Raw genomic sequence first — 23,602 nt, forward strand, 5'->3', positions numbered from 1 at the left:
CAGTATATCAACATATCACCACATGTGGGTGTTTACAAGGAGATAAGGCATCTGGCTCACAGACAAGTAATGCTCCATTCAGCATCTGTTATAGCAGATATATATATTATCCATGGTGAGTCTTAACGCCTTCTTTCAGGCCTGTAGAAGACAGGACATTTTGTGGGCAACTGTTTGAATGAAGCTCACTGAACTCTTCTCTCTCTCTCTTTTAGAGACACAGTGCTGCACCTTTTGAATGCTGTTAGAGATGGTGATCATCTGAGTCCTAAGCACTGCACAGGTGCAGGGAGCCTGTTAAAGAGAGACCCCTGTGCCTATTCTCCTTTTTCTGATATTCTTTGGTAAGAGCAATTTGCTATAGGTGTCCATTTTTTGTCAACATGATCAAGGGCAGAGAGAGAGAGAGAGAGAGAGAGAGAGAGAGAGAGAGAGAGAGAGAGAGAGAGAGAGATTTTTCCTGGCATGCTGAGTGAGATATAATACCTGGCAGGACCTCAATTACCTGAAATGCTGAACTTAAATCTGATAACCCCTTATCTACTTTAGGCTGTTACTTTAACTCTAGGTCACCTCAGCAATTGGTAGTTTTCTTTTGGAAACACTGGTGCTAAGTGGCACAGGGATAGGAGGCAATTTTTTCTTTTGTAGAAATTAAGAGCAGCAATAACAACTTCATGTTAATTCATGAGCATTATGGTGTGGGAAAAATCAGACACTTGAGATTCAAATTTCAATTGCTTTTAATAGTGTTTCTTTGTCTTGCCAAATTAGACATCACTTTGTCAATGCTGAGTGTTCATGTCAGTGGAGTTATGGTTTCTACTTTGCAGAAATGCCTTTGATCAGCATCTTCTTCTTTGGACCAATGTGTTTATATATCACTTATGTTCTCTGTCTCACAGAAAAATATCTTCCACTGTACATTTAGATACACAAAAAATTTCGTTTGACATATGTTTAGAGAATTGAATTAGAATCATAACTATATTTTTAGCTATAATGTTGTCTTAACTCATTAAATGGATAAAATTTTCATGGCTATCATCCCAGCATTGAACATTTTAAGTTAATAAGTTTATATTCGTATAAAATTTATGTGTTTTACATGTGATTAGCATTGTCATTTTGATATATTACATTTTCTATGTGATATATGCCGATAGCATATTTTGGAAATTAATAGCATATGTCGAAAACATATTGGAGTATGAAAAATAGACCCAGAATGCCAAAATGAATAGTATGTATCATATGAGGCCTATTATAAAGAAAAAAAACAATGTTGTTCCACATAAGCTGGTAGATATTTCAAAGGTGGAGTCAGTTGCATTACATCTCTCCTTGACAGTAAAAGAGCATGGGAAATCTGGATGGTTACTAAAACCATAGTAACACTTTGTTTTACAGTTAAAATCCCTCACACAGGACTTCTGTGAGCTGTAAATCACACTTCATTTGTAGATCCATGTGAAAAATTCTGACACCTAGCAAGAATTTTGCTAAGTTTGTCATTACTTTAACCACAATGTTGTGACCAAGGTCTGTGGAAAGAGAAGGGAATAGGTTGAGCCATAGAAACGATTTTGGTTTAAAAAACATCTTGGGGATCAGCTTCTTTCTGGGTTAAGAAAGAAGGCTGAACTTACAAAGGACACAGTTTTAGACTCCTGCACACACATCTGGCTGCTCACCACTGACTATAACATCTCCGGCTACAAAGGTATATGAACTGAAGTTAATATTCCCAATTAAAGTCATGAATACATATACATGGTTAAAAACTAAAAAAAAAATAGAAGTAGTTTATTTTTACATCTGAATGGATATAATGTCTGATATAAAATATATTTGAGTGTTTAACAGCACAAACTTTATGTGAAATATAGATATTAGTCCTTCATGTCTATTGTGAAGTGTTGAGTTATAATACTGATTGACATTCTCCATAACTTGAGAGAATGGCATCCAGAGACCTGACCATGGGCATCTTTTTCCTGTCTCAGACTGTTCTGGGAATGCTGGGGAACTCAGCCTTGCTTTGTTGTTTAATCATCGCTGACTTCACTGGGATCAGGACAAAGCCTATAGACCGAATTGTCAAACATCTGACTTGGGCCAACATCATGGTTGTTATCTGCAAAGGAATCCCTCAGACAATGACTGCTTTTGGTCATACATATTTTCTAGATGAAACTACATGTAAACTTATCTTTTATTTGCATAGAGTTTCTAGGGGATTTTCCCTTGGTTCCACATGCCTGTTAAGTGTCTTTCAGGCCATCACTATTAGCCCCAGCAATTGCAAGTCTGCACAGCTGAAGGCCAGAGCCCCCCAAATCATTGGTCCTTCCCTGGTACTGTGCTGGTCCCTGTGTCTACTTTTAAATATCTTCTTAATCATGGCAGTGACTGACATGACAGATAAAGGAAATCTTACTGAATTTATCCACTTGGTGTACTGTGTAGGAGTAAAGGATTCCAAGCTCTTTCATGCAGGATATGCGATCATATTGGCTTCCACTGATGTCATGTGTTTAGGACTCATGATGTGGACCAGTGGCTCCATGATGTTTTTCTTGCTCAAGCATAAGCAAAGGGTCCAGTATATTCACAGGTCCTTGGCTAATAAGCCCTTTCATGAGATCAAAGCTACACAAAGTATTGTTACCCTAGTGAGCAGTTTTGTAGTTTTTAATGGAACTTCTGTCATCTTAGCGTTGTATTTTTCTTTATATTTTCAATTGACATTGCTTGCCAATGTCAGTGTGGCCATGAATGCATGCTTCCCAGCACTGTGCCCCTTTCTGTTCATAAGAAACTATATTAGGGTTTATAAGCTCAGCAATAGTTAGGTGTGAATCATGGGCTATTTTATAGCATAGTCAGCCCTTTAAAACATAGGTTGTATACACTATTATTTATTCAGTATGTAATTTCCCCATCAGATCCATGCTCTAGGTATAATATCTCCCCATACTCTTGAATTCAGTTACTTTAAATTGTTTCAATTTAGAATATTTTAGTGCTAGATAAATTTAAATTGGGTGATATATAAGTTGTAAAGACTGTGAGAATTTACATGGCTTTATCATTCATTTATCTCAGGTGTAAACAAATATTAACACTGGCTTCAAGCTAGGCTGTAAACTTGAATGCAGAATGTAGTGCCAAAATATCTCTAAGGAAATAAACTGTTGTAGAGGATATCTAAGAGATTGGTGACAGTGGGGCACATTTATGGTTTACTGGTGTTGGATGCCACATAGAATTTTGTTTGGGTTGTGTTTCTTATGTACTGATGGTTATTTACCAACATTGGGAAACTGTAATGTTGGATTTGGGATGTCATCTTTTTTTTTTTCATTTCAGTTGAACATTCAGATATTAGATGTTTAGAAATCATGGGAAAATTATTAAAACACAACTAAACAGATATTTTAACCTTAAGTATTCATTATTTATGTATCTAAGTGTTTTGCTTTTGTGTATGTGTGTGTGCATAATGCATTCATAATTCATAATATGGTTGTATATCACATGGAATTTAAATCATGGATGCCTGTGAACCATCATGTACATTTGGAAATAAAAAAATGAATTCCTAGGCAAGGAGAGGATCATTGATTTTGAAATATTTGTTTACTAAATGAGACCCTTCTAAATATAATAATTATAATAGATCATATATGCAAAACATATGAATACAGGATTGTGGGCTCTTTAGAAAGAAGGTGGCTGATAACAGACATGATAAAAATTGGCCCACATGGAAAAACAGTAAGTCATATGAATAGAATGCTTCTTCATTGAGGCAATTTGTCCTATATGGGATTATCCAAGAAAATGATTGTTAAATCCATGCTGATTGTTCAATTTTGATAGAATTCTTATGAGTTAATTTTTATAAATTTTTGGTAGAATAGAATCCTTTCAGGAATAAACAAAGATAGTTTTAAAGGAGTAGTTAATAAATATAATTACCAGGAAAATAAAGTTATTATTGAAACTAAACAGTATATATTCAATTTAATCCAAAATGTGAAAATTGAACAGTCATGTATTTACAGAATCACTATCCACTGCAAAATAATCTCCCCCTAAAAAGGTGCTCTATAGCAGGACTGCATGACCAAAAAGATTGTTTAAATTATATCCATCAATAACAGAACAAAAGAAACTTCTCCTGCTTGCTTTGGAATGTGTTAAATCCAATTGAATATAGTTCTTGGTACATATAATGTCTTCACTGCTCTGTGCACATCTCAGCTGGAATTATTAGTATTAAACACAGTTTAACCACTAAGTATAAATTCTGGCTCCAATTTTACAATATAAAAGCCAGGTAACAACAAGAAAGATAATTTGTCCAATAGAAATCCTTTGTCTTTCAAACACTTGGTGCAGTGTCTTAGAAACATGTCTTGGCATCTTGATCTGCTATCCACACCCATATCTGTGCAAGATTTGCTACTCTTCTAGGATCTGCAAAGTCTCTTTGTTGATGCAAAATATACTGGAAATTTCATTTAAAAGCTCTCTCTTCTGGTTGTTCCTTTTCCTAAAATCTTGGATGCCTTTCAAATATAATCTCCTTCAATACTTTATGATTGTAGGCATAGGATGCTGAGGACATTTCTTATAATTTTCTGGTTTCTCTCTGACTCATGCTACAGCATGTAATTTTCTCATCAGCTGAGCTACATTCTGTACAGTGTTATAGATGTGGGGCAGTGTCTTCGTAAACTCTTCAATGTACAATCATCATCCATTACCCATCTGCTTCTTTTGGTAGTGATGCACACAGCTCTCTCTCTCTCTCTCTCTCTCTCTCTCTCTCTCTCTCTCTCTCTCTCTCTCTAACTCTCTACCTCCATATATATAAATCTATATATATATATAGAGAGAGATTTATAATATATACTACATGTATGTATATGTGTATAATATGTGTATGGATATGTGTATACATACTCATGTGTACAAGTATATATATATATGTATATATATAATATACACATACATACATTTATATGTACACATATGCATGTATACATACATACAAATGTATACAAGACACATATACAAAGATACATGCATATACATAGACAAACATACACACACACACACACACACACACACACACACACACTTATAAGTTCTCTATCACATACCTACAATGCAAGGTTGGCTTTCCCTCTTAAGCCTTACCTATACCAAGAGGAACTTTAGTATGTCATTATCTGCTACAATAGGTGCCTTCCCATTAAAAGTAGGCATAGAGGTGAATATTCCCTTGCTTCCTCCACTGACAGACAGCTGGATACTAAAGGGACTTAACTAAAAGAATCATCCCCCAAACCTAGAATAATCTTTTTTTTTTTACTAACATGAGTATTTCTTATTTACATTTCGAATGTTATTCCCTTTCCCAGTTTCCGGGAAAACATCTCCCTAATCCCTCCCACTCCCCTCTTTTATGGATGCTCCCCTCCCCACCCTCCCCCCATTGCCGCCCTCCCCACAACAATCACGTTCACTGGGGGTTCAGACAGCAGGACCAAGGGCTTCCCCTTCCACTGGTGATCTTACTAGGATATTCATTGCTACCTATGAGGTCAGAGTCCAGGGTCAGTCCATGTATAGTCTTTAGGTAGTGGCTTAGTCCCTGGAAGCTCTAGTTGCTTGGCATTGTTGTTCATAAGGGGTCTCGAGCCCCTTCAAGCTCTTCCAGTTCTTTCTCTGATTCCTTCAACGGGGGTCCTATTCTCAGTACGGTGGTTTGCTGCTGGCATTCGCCTCTGTATTTGCTCTATTCTGGCTGTGTCTCTCAGGAGAGATCTACATCCAGCTCCTGTCAGCCTGCACTTCTTTGCTTCATCCATCTTGTCTAATTGGGTGGCTGTATATGTATGAGCCACATGTGGGGCAGGCTCTGAATGGGTGTTCCTTCCGTCTCTGTTTTAATCTTTGCCTCTCTATTCCCTGCCAAGGGTATTCTTGTTCCCCCTTTTAAAGAAGGAGTGAAGCATTCACATTTTGATCATCCGTCTTGAGTTTCATGTGTTCTATGCATCTAGGCTAATTCAAGTATTTGGGCTAATAGCCAGTTATCAATGAGTGCATACCATGTGTGTTTTTCTGTGATTGGGTTAGCTCACTCAGGATGATATTTTCCAGTTCCAACCATTTGTCTATGAATTTCATAAAGGCATTGTTTTTGATAGCTGAGTAATATTCTATTGTGTACATATACCACATTTTCTGTATCCATTCCTCTGTTGAAAGGCATCTGGGTTCTTTCCAGCTTCTGGCTATTATAAATAAGGCTGCTATGAACATAGTGGAGCACGTGTTTTTTATATGTTGGGGCATCTTGTGGGTATATGCCCAAGAGAGGTATAGCTGGATCCTCAGGTAGTTCAATGTCCAATTTTCTGAGGAACCTCCAGACTGATTTCCAGAATGGTTGTACCAGTCTGCAATCCCACCAACAATGGAGGAGTGTTCCTCTTTCTCCGCATCCTTGCCAGCATCTGCTGTCACCTGAGTTTTTGATCTTAGCCATTCTCACTGGTGTGAGGTGAAATCTCAGGGTTGTTTTGATTTGCATTTCCCTTATGACTAAAGATGTTGAACATTTCTTTAGGTGTTTCTCAGCCATTCGGCATTCCTCAGCTGTGAATTCTTTGTTTAGTTCTGAGCCCCATTTTTTAATAGGGTTATTTGTCTCCCTGCAGTCTAACTTCTTGAGTTCTTTGTATATTTTGGACATAAGCCCTCTATCTGTTGTAGGATTGGTAAAGATCTTTTCCCAATCTGTTGGTTGCCATTTTGTCCTAACCACAGTGTCCTTTGCCTTACAGAAGCTTTGCAGTTTTATGAGATCCCATTTCTCAATTCTTGATCTTAGAGCATAAGCCATTGGTGTTTTGTTCAGGAAATTTTTTCCAGTGCCCATGTGTTCGAGATGCTGCCCTACTTTTTCATCTATTAGTTTGAGTGTATCTGGTTTGATGTGGAGGTCCTTGATCCACTTGGACTTAAGCTTTGTACAGGGTAATAAGCATGGTTCCATTTGCATTCTTCTGCATGTTGACCTCCAGTTGAACCAGCACCATTTGCTGAAAATGCTATCTTTATTCCATTGAATGGTTTTGGCTCCTTTGTCAAAAATCAAGTGCCCATAGGTGTGTGGGTTCATTTTTGGGTCTTCAATTCTATTCCATTAGTCTATCTGTCTATCTCTGTACCAATACCATGCAGTTTTTATCACTATTGCTCTGTAATATTGCTTGAGTTCAGGGATAGTGATTCCCCCTGAAGTCCTTTTATTGTTAAGGATAGTTTTAGCTATCCTGGCTTTTTTGTTATTCCAGATGAATTTGCAAATTGTTCTGTCTAACTCTTTGAAGAATTGGATTGGTATTTTGATGGGGATTGCATTGAATCTGTAGATTGCTTTTGGTAAAATGGTCACTTTTACTGTATTAATCCTGCCAATCCATGAGCATGGGAGATCTTTCCATCTTCTGAGGTCTTCTTCAATTTCTTTCTTCAGAGGCTTGAAGTTCTTATTGTACAGATCTTTTACTTGCTTGGTTAAAGTCACACCGAGATACTTTATATTGTTTGGGTCTATTATGAAGGGTGTCGTTTCCCTAATTTCTTTCTCAGCTTGTTTCTCTTTAGTGTAGAGGAAGGCTACTGATTTATTTGAGTTAATTTTATACCCAGCCACTTTGCTGAAGTTCTTTATCAGCTTTAGTAGTTCTCTGGTTGTACAGGGCCGCAATAACATTTGCCACCATTAGATGGTGCTGGCTTCCACTGTGCCCCAGGTGGAAGGCCAGGATAGCCTCCGGCATTACAAGATGGCATCAGCCTTCGCCACGCCAGCCGGCCCCCTTTCAGGAAGTTAACTGTGAACATGTGCAAGAGTGCCTTCGTGCCAGGTCTTTGCCCACTCCGGGGCGTGCCTTATGAGATCATGGGTAAACAACCAATCAGGGGTGGGTGAGCCGCACTAGGGGTTTATAAGCGCGTCATAGTGGCACGGCGGGCGCTTCTCTAAGATTAAAATACAGTTTGGTCATAGCAAGGATTTCTAAATGTCCGCGTACTTCTTGCCAGCGAAAAGTTGCGCGCGGGACATTTGGTGCCGAGAACCCGGGACAAAAAGCCACATCATCGCCGGCGCTACGAGAAGCCTCCGTTTCACGGAAGAAATCCAGAAGCTGTGAGTGGTGATAAGACTCTGAGAGATCATGTTTAGCCTTGATCTGTTCCAGCTCAGTCCCCTGCCGGACGCGGCAGGAGCCGCTATGGTTGCTCTGGCAGCCCTCGGGTTGTTTCTATGGACCTTTGAGTTTCTAGTTACCGCCAAACGGCGTCAGAGGTCGCGTGGGATCTGCCCAGCTGTAACAGCAAAGCGGAGAGTGTTGGGGGAAGGGCAAGGCGACAGAGTGTCAGAAACAGAGGGTAGTGAAAAGTTGCAATGAGAAAAGGATCCTGACCGATCTCAAGCACCAGGCCCTTCCAATTCAGAAGCAAAAGATTGGGGAAAGAATGCCCCGGGTGAGGAGAAGGGAGGAGATAAAAGGAACATAGCATTTTGGGAGAAAAATTTTGTCTTTGTGCCTGTTAGAAGTGTGCTTAAGCTCCGGCGCCGGCTCTGGGGACACCGCGGCGTCCCTGCGCTGACGCAACAGCTTTACAGAGTCATACTGATCAGATTTGATAGAGGCAGACCGCCTGAAAATTTATTCAGGAGAATCAAACAAAAGGACATCTCAGTGCCCATACACAGCCTGATGGAGTTAATGTAATTGGGTTGTGAGTAAATATATTCAGGGCTGTGTTTCATTTCCATACCATTGGCAAATGTCAGTCGTTCTGCTCAGATAATATATCTCAGTATCTTACAGGAATTGGGTTTCAACACGTTGGTGGACTAGTCCAGGAATTGAGACAATCCATCGCCCATATCGACTCCACTCGAGTGGATAGTCGCGGTGAACACCATCTGGTTTTTTCTCTCTTTGTCTATTGTTTGTCTCTGGTGCACCAGGATGTCCCCATGCCTGTCAGTGTATGTCTGTGGTTTTTATTTCTTGTTGTTTAAATGTTTTATGTTTCATGTTCAAAAGAAAACATGGTAAAAACTTTATCTGCCGGTCGTTCACACCTTGACTTGGTTTTAACTCATTTCAAAAAGGAACAGATGAATAAAAAACAGTTTCAATCAGGTTTTTAGAGCCCTGTGCCTGGAGCCAGGTGTCTAGATTAGCTGGAGAAGCTGCCCAGAGGCTAAGCGTATACACGAGCTGATCTTAAAGGCGCCAACAGCTTCTCAGCTTCTTCGATACAAGAGTTGATAGCTGTTTCTCTTAGAGAGATCCCTGACTTATTATTTGACTCAACAGGTGACAAGGTGCTTCTCTTAAAATCATAGCTAAAAAGGTAAAAATGGTGTTTGGTCTAAATATTAAAGATATGTGTAGCCACTTCAATTTTGTTTCTCATTGGTTTTAAATGTATAAATATGCTCTACTTGCCTTGGTTATGGACTATTGGCTTTCAAGTTATTGGATATGGTTAAAAAGGTATAATATTGGTAACAGAAAGTTGACATAAAGCTGGTAATCTGGATAGAGTCATTCTAGATAGCGTGTGACATGGGCCAACCTCGGGAAACAGGTCTAAATTGAAATAATATTTTTATGGAATTATTATCCTAGAAACCAGGCTTCTAAAAGAATTTAGGACATTGTCTCTTTGTTGAGGTATTGGAGACCTCACCATCGTGTCATATATAAGAATTGGCAGTCAAACTTTGTATCTGTATTTTAATGCTAATTCCACTGCCCCAAGAACAGTTGCCTAGCGAGTTTTGCTCTCCAAAGTTGTGGTTTGCCCTAAAGCTATCGGTATTTTTATGCTAATTTCCACTGCCCTAAGGACAGCTGCCTAGTCACATACTCAGAACTCAGGTGACCTTGTGGCTGTGTTCTGGTGTTACAAAGAGAACTTAAAGATTGTGATTTAGGATTGCCAGTGTTACATTGACTAACTCAAACTTATTTTTAATTAAGGAAAAATCATACAGGTAGAGATTGTTACAAGATTTATGAAGGATTGATGAGGTTTTGGAACTTGTGAGAACATTACAGCCAGTTTACTTACTCCAACTGCCATTTCAGGATAGATTTAGAGGATTGCTAACAGCCTTCTATTAGGTACTTTTGTTGCTTCTTCAGTGTAAGAAGTTAGAACTTAAATCTTTCAATGTATATGGAAATTTTTACTACAAACCTTTGCTCTCAAAATGAGCTTTGATATTTGGGGAGTAGCTGTTACACTACTCCAGATAAGAATATTTGAAGCTAATTGTAAGCTTCTAAGGATATGTTAATTGGCTAAGTACCTCACCCTAACAGAGGACTTAGGTCTTTGTTATGCACATTGGAGATAAAGCTTCAGCTGTGTTAGTACAGAGTTGTGGACTGGAATCATAGAAGTATTTTGAAAAGAAACCTGGTAAAACATATCTTATTCCAAACAACAGTTAATTGGTTATTACAAAATACTGATATTTGGCCTATTACATATACAAATTTTTCAGGCAAAATTGATAATTTTACTCTTTGCATGCTTTTGTACTTCCTGTATATTTGTGCATACAACCCATAGGAAATGCGCTTACTGTATTTATAGGTGGTTCATCTAATGAAAAGGCTACATGTATGATTAGATCACTTGTTTAAAAAATCAAGCTTTCAATTTACATACTGATAGCCAATGTGTGGCTTGTGTTTTACAATTGATTTCAATTACTTAATGCTTTATTAGAGACAGGTTTTCTACTTAAAATCAGTGAGTGATTTCAGTGTGAATGTCTGACAACTCACTGTCCTTTCAGTGCTCTGGCTCAGACAACTAAATTAAACCTTAGGCTCATACCTAACTTTGAAAATGGTAATAGAGTTGATATGAAAAGAAGAAGACTCCATTTGCTTACTTTAAATTCCCAGCCTCGCCCTGCCAGCTCAGGGATTTCTAGTAAGACTGAATCTGGACAATATTTACAGGATTTGGCATTTCTAATTAATGCTTATGTTTAGGTAAATAAAGTTTGTGAGGTTAAATGGCTTAGTGGTTAAGAGCACTAAATATTGTTCCTTTATAGGACATCTAAGAACTCAAACTGGATTGCCTGGGCTCTTTAGCAAGGGAGGACAAGATACCAGACAGATTATAGGCCTTACATAAGAACAATTAGTGAAAAAATCTCATTCTTTATATATCCAATACAATAATGCTGGAGACAATAATTTGGTATACAAGTCAATTTATAAATACAAGTGCTCAGTGTCCTCAATTTAATCCTCGAGGACTTACCTTAATAAATAATATCTTTACTATATCTTAATAAATAAAAAGTGGGAGTTATCCCTGTATGCTAAATAATGCTCCTTTTATTTCAATTTTAAAATTTTGGATGCCAAGGTTTATGGCACCCTACAACTAGGCATACTGCTGCCTAGGTGAAATAGAGAGATCCACTTATTGACATGATCCTGTCCAGATATTTTATATGGGGGAGAGGGAATGTTTGTGTTTTTTCTACAGGATGCTACAAGAGTGTGCCAGCTGCCTGAGTGGTTGCTGAGACTTGCTGATCCTGGTTATTCAGCTCTCGTGGCTCGGGTCCCTGGAGTCATCCCTCTGCCCTGAGACGAAGATGAAAGATTCCCCTTCATCCTTTGTCATCACAGAGATTTTGCCGTTGCTGCAGTCAGTGTTACCGCTGCGCGTGTCCCGTCCCACTATGGCCTGCTCTCTGACCCTCTGTACACTGCTGCTTGCTAGGGAAGACTGGACTCCAGCCGTTGCTGCCCCCTTCATTTTCCCTGGTGACTCTTGCTGCCTTAACTGGTCATTTTACAGACTGTAGCTTTACAGGAATGCTACCTGCTTAAAGCTACAGTAGACTGGGGAACTCTGTCCTGGTTATACAGATCTCAGAAATGGTTCCATTGTCTGCTGGTTGTTCCAGAGAAACATGACTGATCCTGAACTGTCCTGGAAAAGACCTTGACACTTTCGCTGCTATTGCAGCAGCCATTACTGCTGCAGACATAGTGTCTGCAGTGTCTGGAGTTATCCTCCCCCAATCTATTGTTAGACAAGTACAGTGGGTGAACTTTCTAGAGTAGTTACTAACAATTGGGAATTCTAAATTTTATTATAGGAGCGGCTTGACTACGGCCCTTGGTGGTAACAGCTGAGGTGGACCAAATGAGGTGCCCACTACTTATCGGGAGTGGCTCTGTCTGGTGCAGCCCTATGCTGTGGATCAGTGTTCATACTATGGTTGGTTTGCAAACTCAGATCTCAACAGAAACGTGACAAGGCCGTTATCACTCAAGTACTTGTGGCCATTGTACTAGGGGCCTCCCCTGGAATTTGGTTATCTTGCTCAGGACTCTCTCTGTATCTGAGTTCTCTGCTCCTGCACCCCATGTATCTGTGGATCCATTGCACTGGGAGGAGAGGGACTCTCTCTGTATCTGAGTTCTCTGCTCGTGCACCCCATGGATCTGTGGATCCATTGCACTGGGATGAGAGAGACTCAGTGATCCTTTGATCAGCCCGTGCACATCGCTGAGGTTTCCTCATTGCACGCGATAGGGTGATCATGATTTGTTATAAAATAATTGATTTGTTATAAAATAAATAAATAGGGGGAGATGTAGAGGGCAGCAATAACATTTGCCAACACTAGATGGTGCTGGCTTCCACTGTGCCCCACGTGGAAGGCCAGGATAGCCTCCGCCATTACAAGATGGCGCCAGCCTTCGCCACGCCAGCCGGCCCCCTTTCAGGAAGTTAACTGTGCGCACGTGCAAGAGTGCCTTCGTGCCAGGTCTTTGCCCACTCCGGGGCGTGCCTTATGAGATCATGGGTAAACAACAAATCAGGTGTGGGTGCACCGCACTAGGGGTTTATAAGCGCACCTTCTTGGCGCGGCGGGCGCTTCTGTTTAAGATTAAAATACAGTTTGGTCATAGCAAGGATTTCGAAATGTCCGCGTGCTTCTTGCCAGCGGAAAGTCGCGCACGGGACATCTGGTGGAACTTTTGGGATCACTTAAATATACTATCATGTCATCTGCAAATAGTGATATTTTGACTTCTTTACCAATCTGTATCCCCTTGATTTCCTTTTGTTGTCTGATTGCTCTGGCTAGAACTTCAAGAACTATATTGAATAAGTAGGGAGAGAGTGGGCAGCCTTGTCTAGTCCCTGATTTTAGTGGGATTGCTTCAAGTTTCTCTCCATTTAGTTTAATGTTAGCAACTGGTTTGCTGTATATGGCTTTTACTATGTTTAGGTATGGGCCTTGAATTCCTATTCTTTCCAGGACTTTTATCATGAAGGGGTGTTGAATTTTGTCAAATACTTTCTCAGCATCTAATGAAATGATTATGTGGTTTTGTTCTTTCAGTTTGTTTATATAATCGATCACATTGATGGTTTTCCATATATTAAACCATCCCTGCATGCCTGGGATGAAGCCTACTTGATCATGGTGGATGATTCTTTTGATGTGCACTTGGATTCGGTTTGCCAGAATTTTATTGAGTATTTTTGCATCGATATTCATACGGGAAATTGGTCTGAAGTTCTCTTTCTTTGTTGGGTCTTTGTGTGGTTTAGGTATAAGAGTAATTGTGGCTTCATAGAAGGAATTCGGTAGTGGTCCATATGTTTCAATTTTGTGGAATAGTTTGGATAATATTGGTATGAGGTCTTCTATGAAGGTCTGATAGAATTCTGCACTAAAACCGTCTGGACCTGGGCTCTTTTTGGTTGGGAGACCTTTAATGACTGCTTTTATTTCCTTAGGAGTTATGGGGTGGTTTAACTGGTTTATCTGTTCCTGATTTAACTTCGGTACCTGGTATCTGTCTAGGAAATTGTCCATTTCCTAAAGATTTTCAAGTTTTGTTGAATATAGGCTTTTATAGTAAGATCTGATGATTTTTTTAATTTCCTCTGAATCTGTAGTTATGTCTCCCTTTTCATTTCTGATTTTGTTAATTTGGACACACTCTCTGTGTCTTCTCGTTAGTCGGGCTAACTGTTTATCTATCTTCTTGATTTTCTCAAAGAACCAACTTCTGGTTCTGTTGATTCTTTCTATGGTCTTTTTGTTTCTATTTGGCTGATTTCAGCTCTGAGTTTGATTATTTCCTGTCTTCTACTCCTCCTGAGTGTATTTGCTTCTTATTGTTCTAGAGCTTTTAGGTGTGCTGTCAAGATGCTTACATATGCTCTCTCCTGTTTCTTTCTGCAGGCACTCAGAGCTATGAGTTTTCCTCTTAGCACAGCTTTCATTGTGTCCCATAAGTTTGGGTATGTTGTACCTTCATTTTCATTAAATTCTAAGAAGTCTTTAATTTCTTTCTTTATTTCTTCCTTGACCAGGTTATCGTTGAGTAGAGCATTGTTCAACTTCCACGTATATGTGGGCGTTCTTCCCTTTTTGTTATTGAAGACCAGCTTTAGGCCGTGGTGGTCTGATAGCACGCATGGGATTATTTCTATCTTTCTGTACCTGTTGAGGCCCGTTTTTTGACCAATTATATGGTCAATTTTGGAGAAAGTACCATGAAGAGCTGAGAAGAATGTATATCCTTTTGCTTTAGGATAGAATGTTCTATAAATATCTGTTAAGTCCATTTGGTACATGACTTCTCTTAGTCTGTCTACGTCTCTGTTTGATTTCTGTTTCCATGATCTGTCCATTGATGAGAGTGGGGTGTTGAAATCTCCTACTATTATTGTGTGAGGTGCAATGTGTGTTTTGAGCTTTAGTAAGGTTTCTTTTACGTATGTATGTGCCCTTGTATTTGGGGCATAGATATTTAGGATTGAGAGTTCATCTTGGTGGATTTTTCCTTTGATGAATATGAAGTGTCCTTCCTTATCTTTTTTGATGACTTTTAGTTGAAAATTGATTTTATTCGATATTAGAATGGCTACTGCAGCTTGCTTCTTCTGACCATTTGCTTGGAAAGTTGTTTTCCAGCCTTTCACTCTGAGGTAGTGTCTGTCTTTGTCTCTGAGGTGTGTTTCCTGTAGGCAGCAGAATGCAGGGTCCTCATTGCGTATCCAGTTTGTTAATCTATGTCCTTTTTTGGGGGATTTGAGACCATTGATGTTGAGAGATATTAAGGAATAGTGATCATTGATTCCTGTTATATTCATATTTGGATGTGAGATTATGTTTGTGTGCTTTTCTTCTCTTTGTTTTGTTGCCAAGATGATTAGTTTCTTGCTTTTTCTAGGGTGTAGCTTGCCTCCTTATGTTGGGCTTTACCATTTATTATCCTTTGTAAGGCTGGATTTGTAGAAAGATCTTGTGTAAATTTGGTTTTGTCATGGAATATCTTGGTTTCTTCATCTATGTTAATTGAGAGTTTTGCAGATTACAGTAACCTGGGCTGGCATTTGTGTTCTCTTAGGGTCTGTATGACATCTGTCCAGGATCTTCTGGCTTTCATAGTCTCTGGCGAAAAGTCTGGTGTGATTCTGATAGGTCTGCCTTTATATGTTACTTGACCTTTTTCCCTTACTACTTTTAATATTCTTTCTTTATTTTGTGCATTTGGTGTTTTGACTGTTATGTATTGGGAGGTGTTTCTTTTCTGGTCCAATCTATTTGGAGTTCTGTAGGCTTCTTGTATGCCTATGAGTATCTCTTTCTTTAGGTTAGGGAAGTTTTCTTCTATGATTTTGTTGGATATTTACTGGTCCTTTGAGCTGGGAGTCTTCACTCTCTTCTATACCTATTATCCTTAGGTTTGATCTTCTCATTGAGTCCTGGATTTCCTGTATGTTTTGGACCAGTAGATTTTTCCGCTTTACATTATCTTTGACTGTTGTGTCGATGATTTCTATGGAATCTTCTGCACCTGAGATTCTCTCTTCTATCTCTTGTATTCTGTTGGTGATGCTTGTATCTACGGCTCCTTGTCTCTTCCTTTGGTTTTCTATATCCAGGGTTGTTTCCATGTGTTCTTTCTTGATTGCTTCTATTTCCATTTTTAATTCATTCAATTGTTTGATTGTGTTTTCCTGGAATTCTTTCAGGGATTTTTGTGATTCCTCTCTATAGGCTTCTGCTTATTTATTTCTGTTTTCCTGGAATTCTTTCAGGGAGTTTTGTGATTCCTCTCTACAGGCTTCTACTTGTTTATTTATGTTTTCCTGTGTTTCTCTAAGGGAGTTCTTCATGTCTTTCTTGAAGTCCTCCAGCATCATGATCAGATATGATTTTGAAACTAGATCTTGCTTTTCTGGTGCGTTTGGATATTCTGTGTTTGCTTTGGTGGGAGAATTGGGCTCCGATGATGCCATGTAGTCTTGGTTTCTGTTGCTTGGTTTCTTGCACTTGCCTCTCGCCACCAGATTATCTCTAGTGTTACTTTGTTCTGCTATTTCTGACAGTGGCTAGACTGTCCTATAAACCTGTGTGTCAGGACTGCTGTAGACCTGTTTTCCTGTTTTCTTTCAGCCAGTTATGGGGACAGAGTGTTCTGCTTTCGGCCATGTAGTTTTTCCTATCTTCAGGTCTTCAGCTGTTCCTGTGGGCCTGTGTCTTGAGTTCACCAGGCATGTCACTTGGAGCTGGAAGGTTTGTCTTACCTGTGGTCCGGAGGCTCAAGTTTGTTTGTGGGGTGTTGCTTATGAGCTCTCTGCGGCAGCAGCAACCAGGAAGATCTGCACAGTCTTTTCCGAGAGCTTCTGTGCACCAAGGTTCCAGATGGCGTTTGGTGTATTCCTCTGGAGTCAGAGATGTGGGCAGAGTGTAGTCTCTTCTGGTTTCCCAGGTATGTCTGCCTCTCTGAAGGTTTAGCTCTCCCTCCCCTGGGATTTGGGTGCAGACAACTGTTTATCCAGTCGGTCCCTTCAGGTCCGGCGGTGTCTCAGGCACAGCAGATTTCCTGCTCCTGTGCCCTTATCCAAGGGAACCCAGAGGCTGTATACAGGTTCCTCTTGGGCCAGGGATGTGGGCAAGGGTGGGCAGTGTTGGTGGTCTCTTCCGCTCTGCAGTCTCAGGAGTGCCCACCTGTCTTGGTGGTGAGCTTTCTCTCCCACGGGGTTTGGGAGCAATGAGCTGGAGGCAGTGTAGAATGCTCGTTTAATAATGAGAAATATAGATATTACAGTCTGAATGGTAAAGTGCTTCTTCCTGGGGCAACAGTCTTTTTCTCACCTGTACTATTACCTCGGTTGCTGGTTCAAGATTTTGCTTGATTCTTGCTTCTGCTTTTAAACCTTTTATGGGTGACAAATCTTTATTTGGCTTGTTCTCATTTTTCCTTTAGGAAACACAGACTGATACATATTGCCTTAGCACTTTATAAAGCCAATTCATACACAGTTTTATGGTGGCAATATTATCTCATAAACGTCATTGTCTAATGTGTGAATCTACAAAGGCACTGAAGTATCTGTACCTAAATAATATTCCAGTCAAATTAACATCCTTCTTTAGTTCTAATTCATTAAACTTCTCATCAAACAACAACTCTTTCATGCCTAGTTTTACCAGGAATGCATTTCCATTAATGTGTGCCATTCTGATATTCATGAGTGCCTCGCCACTAATAATCATCCATATCCCTAATAACAGTTTCCTCCATGCAAGTGTTTATCCCAAGCAAAGTTGAAGAGTGATGTCACTGTTTCTCACTGACATAGATTTCTCTTTTTTCAGATATTAAGGTTCATACTTAAGAGGAATTATTCATGATATATAGTTTTCTTACTGTTGTCTCTCAGATTCTCTCAATGACTCTCAAGATATTGGCTCCTAGGAGAGACTAATTAGCACAGAATAGAGGTACATATTTACGTTCATAAAATCTATGTTAGCTGTCAAGGCAACATGGTTGGTTCCTTCATTATTATCAAAAATCAAATATCATCCTCTCTAAACCTGTATTACATCGTGGAAGAAGAAAAAGAAGAAGACAGAAAATAAGAGCTGAAACATTGTTTTTCAGGAGTAGCATGTTCATTGCACCTTTGATTACTTAGCAGCTATAATCACCTGGGTAAGGCCTTGAGATGACTGGGACATTGTACTATTGAAATGTTTTCATTAGAGAATAGATTGTCACATAAGCATGAAGATTCGAGGCTTGTTTTCCAAACCCATGTAGAATTTGGGTCTGATAATTTGGACATGAAATTCCAGTGTTTACAGTGCAGAGACAGTAGTATCTCAGCTTGGAAAAATAAGTGAGTGCTACTTCCAGTGAGAGGCTCTGTCCCAAAATATTAAATGGACATCAATTGAGGTAAATGGCTGGTAATAAATTTTAAACCCTAACACCTGTGCACAAATACATACACAGATACAAAGATTGGCTCCCTAACACTTTATCACGGAGAGAGGAGATTGTTTTTTCTTGGAGGGCCTTCTCTTACATAAGCATTTATGGGACGTCTGAAATTAACTATTTCTGAAAGGAAAAGAAAATGGGATGTTTTCTTCAGTATTATAGCTACTAGTAAATTACCCATATTCATGTCAATAACCCCTTAGCCATTCTACAATAATTAATTTTAACTATTTTTATTGAGTCAACAAGTTAATTATTTAATTAATCAATTTGAGGCAATACATATGGGAAGATTTAGTAGGGAAGGTAGACAGTTGAGATAATGGCATAGAGTAGAAAGAGAGCATGACTATTTTGAAAATACTTTACATACATATATTAAATGTCACAATAAAACCTCCTTCTGTGTAAAACTACAATGTAATATTGAAAAATCTAATTAAGTTCTAATTTAGTGGCATAATTCAGGTAATTTTTTAATTGTAATTATTCCATATGATCTCAAATCCCACCTGGAGAGATAACTAAACTTTAATGGCTTGTCCCATAGCACACAGATACTGTTTACAGTGCCAAACATACTCTGATTATGTAAAATGTATCTGGTGTTCTTAAACATTTTTGAAAAACTTTGTAACTTAAAGGGTGATACCATTTACTAATGATGTGTGCAACTCAATATTTCATCAGTTAGGATAACAACCTTTTGTGTATCCTCAAGAGAAACACTGTTCTGAAACTGACTGTTCTCTTGTACCATTCTTATTACTAAGTAGGGACAAAACAATTGTACCTAAAAGAATACACACAGCTAATACCAAATGGCAAGAAGGCAACATAAGGATTTCCTGAGAGACCCAATTCACCAAATGAGGTGGCTTCCATTTCATTCATATTTTCAGCTGGAAAATGCACCTGATCCTCATATTCGACTTTGATTTTATTTTGTCCCTCTTTCTGTGCCTGTATGAAAGAAATTGCTTGGTGTGATGGGAAGGAATATTAGGTACTGCCATAAAGGCAGCTGTGGAAGAACAAAAGAAATAGTATGCTAAAATACTAGTTTATTAAGTCAGGTAGTCTACTTTGATTGTGTACAGCAGCATGGATAAGGGTTCTTTAAGACATCATGGGAAACTAATATGCAACTGCATCTCTGAAGAAGAATCAGTCTAACAAAGAACATTTTCATGACAAATACCTTTGGAGAAAAGACAGGCTTCATGAAGCACTTCATGGGCTACCCAGAACTCCACTATTTTTCTAGCAGAACCAGAACAATGGAAGTCTCTGATGCTAAGATCTAGTCTCAGAAGCATTAACTATATTCCAGCTATCTAGAGTTGGATATTTGAGTGAAAGTTGGAATTGAAAATACAAACTGCAATTGAGTGGTGTGTGCATTCTTGCCAGACATCTTTTGTGCCCAGAGCATTTAAGCACATTGCTTTAAATGCTAATGCATTAGAAATCATGAAAGACATAGAGAGTACAAACAGTGAACATCAAGTCAAGTTTATATCAGTGTCATTTAGATGAAATTCTGTTTAAAAGTAGTATCAATAGAACATATGATTCATCTAAAGAACTCAGAGTTTAACAACACAGCTATAAACTGCAGGCCTCTGCATGAATATATGCAAATGGCTTTGTAAGGATACTCTCATCCTCATGAGGAGGGAAGGTCATGTTGAAAAAGAAATGTTTAAAGGCCTATGCTCAGGAAATATAAAAGGCAACAGGTTCTCCACAAATTTGAATTCCAGAGAAGACTGCTTAATGATTGTGAGTACATTCCTTTTCTGATACAAGGAGAAAACCTTTCATAAAATCTTTGAAAATAAAAAGTTACAAAATCAAAATTTTCAAGGAATATCCTCAAATCAGAATAAGCAAGTACCTGGTGGTCAGAATCTGCTATCCACAGGAAGTCTACACCATTTCCTGTGGTGTTATTTGAACATACACTTGAAGGTATTTTAGTGGGTGGTACAGACCCCACAAGGACAAAACAAAGGTGTTTATGTGTCCTGATTGATAGTGGCTCACATGTTAGTACCAATTTAAAATTAGGTAATTTATAAGTATCCTTTTAAAATTAATGCTCACTTATATTTAATTTTCTTCAGGCCAATATTGAAATAACAATATTGCTGCAAATTCTCATAAGATAAAGAAATTTCCATCGATGATTCAAGTCTTTGCCATTTATATCATAGGAAGACTTTAATCTGCTAGATTAAAAGATTTTGGTCAGAGTTCTGTATTTATACCTTATTTGATAAAGCTGAATTTCTTCAAATAACACACTCCCTTGTAGAACAGAGGAATCAGGTTAGGTTCAGTTGGTAATATGTTTTTCACTGGCAGAAATTCATAATACTGGAAGATACAGTCCAGGTTGCTGGGGATAATTGGCACCAAAGATTGAGGGGGAACTGATCCTGTTTGCTAAGGTATGAGAGTGCCATGGAGACATTTATTCCTGGTCCAAGTCTGTGACAGAATTGTTGTTGCATATAAGCAGGCATCGGTGGTACATCTACACTAAACATTCATGCCATTGAAGAGAAAAGAGGGTAAATTATGGAAGAGGAAGGCATAGTAGAAGAATGGGGGAAAGAAAGAGTGAAGTAGTCTGGAAGGGAGAAGGTATAATGATACAATCGAAGTGAGGAGCAGAAAACTAAAAATGTAAAGAACGGGAAAGGACAAGAGTACAAAGCAGAAATGAGGTCCACATAAGATAAGTGAGGAGAAAAAATATATATGTGGTGATGGAAAAATGGGAGTATATAAAAGGGAGGATGGTAGGGGAAGAGATAGGAGAGAAGGTTGCATGAAATAGTTTAATAAGTAAGAAGTGAAGAACAGAGGAGAGGAGGGGAGGTGAGAGGAGAGAAGGGAGAAGTAGAATACAGAAAAATCAATGACAAACCAATGAAATTAACCTGCTCCTGAAGGGAAATCTGGGTTTTTACTTGTAACCAGATTTTATCAATGTTTTGTTATGTTTAATACATTACTAAAAATCTTCTGGATTTTTATGAAATGAAAATAAGCAACACGGGCTGGAGAGATATCTCAGAAGAGTGCTGGATATACCTCCAGAGGTTCTGAGTTCATTTCCCATCTACCACACATTGCTAGTATAGATCTAAATTGCATGTGAACCTTGCCCTTTGAGGGTAACCACATTCTCTTTACTATATGGTGTTCTTTCCTTTTTAAACAAATCAAATACATTTCAATAATATTGTGTGTTTATTCAAGAATTTGTATTGAAAATATGTTCCACTTTTTCCACAACATTTTCCAGAAAACGTTAATATCCTTGTGTATGCACTAATACTAAATAATACCATCTGTGCCTTGACCAATGCTGAGTTTTCAATGTTCATGATGTTTCTCTGAAGAAACACAGAAAGCACACATTTGTTTAAAATATATTTATCACGTGCACAAATTTTTGACATTTTAAACAATTGATTTAATGAAGCCTGTATTCACATATATACTGACTTGTATGATGCAGAAAGTATTGTTTGCATTGGGGAAATGGGGTTTTATTTGGCTTACAGATCCATGTAAGTGTTCATCACAAAGAAAGTCAGGACAGAAACTCAAACAGGGCAGGAATGTGGAGGCAGGAGCTGAGGCAGAGGTTATTGATTGCCATTTTTACTAGGAGACTTTTTACATATTACAAAATATTGAGTATGAAATCTGTGAGGATGACTATGAACGATTGTTTTATTTTTTTCTGAGGAAACAAAAAGAAACAACTTTTCCCCAAGATCAGGCAATTATAATAGAAAAAAATTGTTTTATCCATGTTTAGTTTGGGAAACCAATGGCTTTCACTAGGAATGCATACAGTAACATGGATGAAAAGATATGTTTAAACCTTTCATCCACTGACATTAAACAGTGTTTTTTCATCCAACAGAAATTCATCAGCTCATCCAATTCATAAATTTCAAAGGAGAGAAATACTTCCACCCAAGTCTAAGCATAAATGGAAGACTGTCAAAATTCGTGATGGGAAGAAACGTTCTTTCAGGGTGACATCAAATACCTCAGAAGGTTGTCAAGACTATCTTCTGTGATATCATCTTGACCACAGGAGTGAGCTTGTCATCATGTCAGTCACACTCTATTAGGGACTTCCTCCAACCTGGAAACAGGTTGCTGTCCCTCAGGTCTTTGCCCACAGGGCAGTCAGCAGAGGTTGGGGACTACCTAGGAGAGAATGCTGGACAAGAGACATGAAAAAGGATTCCAAGACAAGAGTCTGATCAAGGCAACAACTTATTTTTTCCCAAGGCTGAATTTACCATATCAGTGGTAAAAGAGGGAAGTGGGAAGCATGTACACAAGCCAAGGACATAGTACATTTGTGGTAAGCAGATGTCACCAGGATGTTAGTTTTTCACAAAGGTCACAGGTTTGTCATATCATCAGTCAGTGAGATGTTGGTTTCTCAGAAAGGTCACAGGTTTGTCATATCATTAGTCAGCAGGATGTTGGTTTCTCAGAAAGGTCACAGTTTTGTCATATCACTGGGCATCCTGACCACCAGATTTGTATTAGTCTTCTGCAGCTGGCTGGGTATTTTCCATGAACCCAGTCATACTTAACTAACTATACTATTAACGCCAATAATAGAGGGTTACAAGGGCATCACTCCCAACATCTCCCTCTTCCTTATGGTCAAATGAAAAGGTGACCAATGGCTGCGCTGTCCTGAAATGAGCCCCTCAGGAACTGTGTCTGTCTTAGGTTCGAGCGATATTTGTCACATGGCCAAGAGAATCTCGTGGACAGGGCCAGTTATGGGATAAGGCAGCGGCTAATGGTGGCCCTCCTGTATTAGGCCCTTTATTCACGAATATATCCCTCTCTTACCTGTCATTGACTGTCAAGATCCGCTCACAGGGGTTATGATTCATTGATGTTTCACCAAAGGCATCAGGACAGCAGGCAGAAAAGAATGTTGGCTTCATTTGGCTCAAGGACAAAAAGATCGTTGCCTGGGCTGGGAGGGGATGTGTAGGTGAGCTTGGCCCTCACCAAAGGCATTCTCCATAGCTAGCCTATAAAAATATACCTGAATAGGTTTTGCTGCTATATTATCTACATGTTGTTTAATAAAGCTGGTTAAATGATTAAATGTCCAA

General features: G+C 38.9%; 1 protein-coding gene and 1 long non-coding RNA gene across 2 annotated transcripts; both read left to right on the plus strand.

Annotated features, from left to right (window-relative positions):
- The first annotated feature begins 27 nt into the window (after positions 1–27).
- On the plus strand, positions 28–22,729 carry LOC120099261 (uncharacterized). Its single transcript, XR_015654633.1, has 3 exons — positions 28–115; positions 216–344; positions 22,372–22,729. It is a non-coding gene; the product is annotated as an uncharacterized LOC120099261 (long non-coding RNA).
- On the plus strand, positions 1,841–3,099 carry Vom1r30 (vomeronasal 1 receptor 30). The gene has a single exon (NM_001009511.2). It carries the CDS (start codon positions 1,962–1,964, stop codon positions 2,853–2,855), a length of 894 nt encoding a protein of 297 aa, NP_001009511.1. The 5' UTR covers positions 1,841–1,961; the 3' UTR covers positions 2,856–3,099.
- Positions 22,730–23,602: the final 873 nt, after the last annotated feature.

This window comes from Rattus norvegicus, chromosome 1, assembly GCF_021556685.1.
Source record: "Rattus norvegicus strain SHRSP/BbbUtx chromosome 1, alternate assembly SHRSP_T2T, whole genome shotgun sequence".
NCBI classification, from domain to species: Eukaryota; Metazoa; Chordata; class Mammalia; order Rodentia; family Muridae; genus Rattus; species Rattus norvegicus.

Excerpts from the sequence above, each read along its gene's own strand:
- Vom1r30 (NM_001009511.2), top strand. The coding sequence starts at position 1,962 with ATGGCATCCAGAGACCTGACCATGGGCATCTTTTTCCTGTCTCAGACT.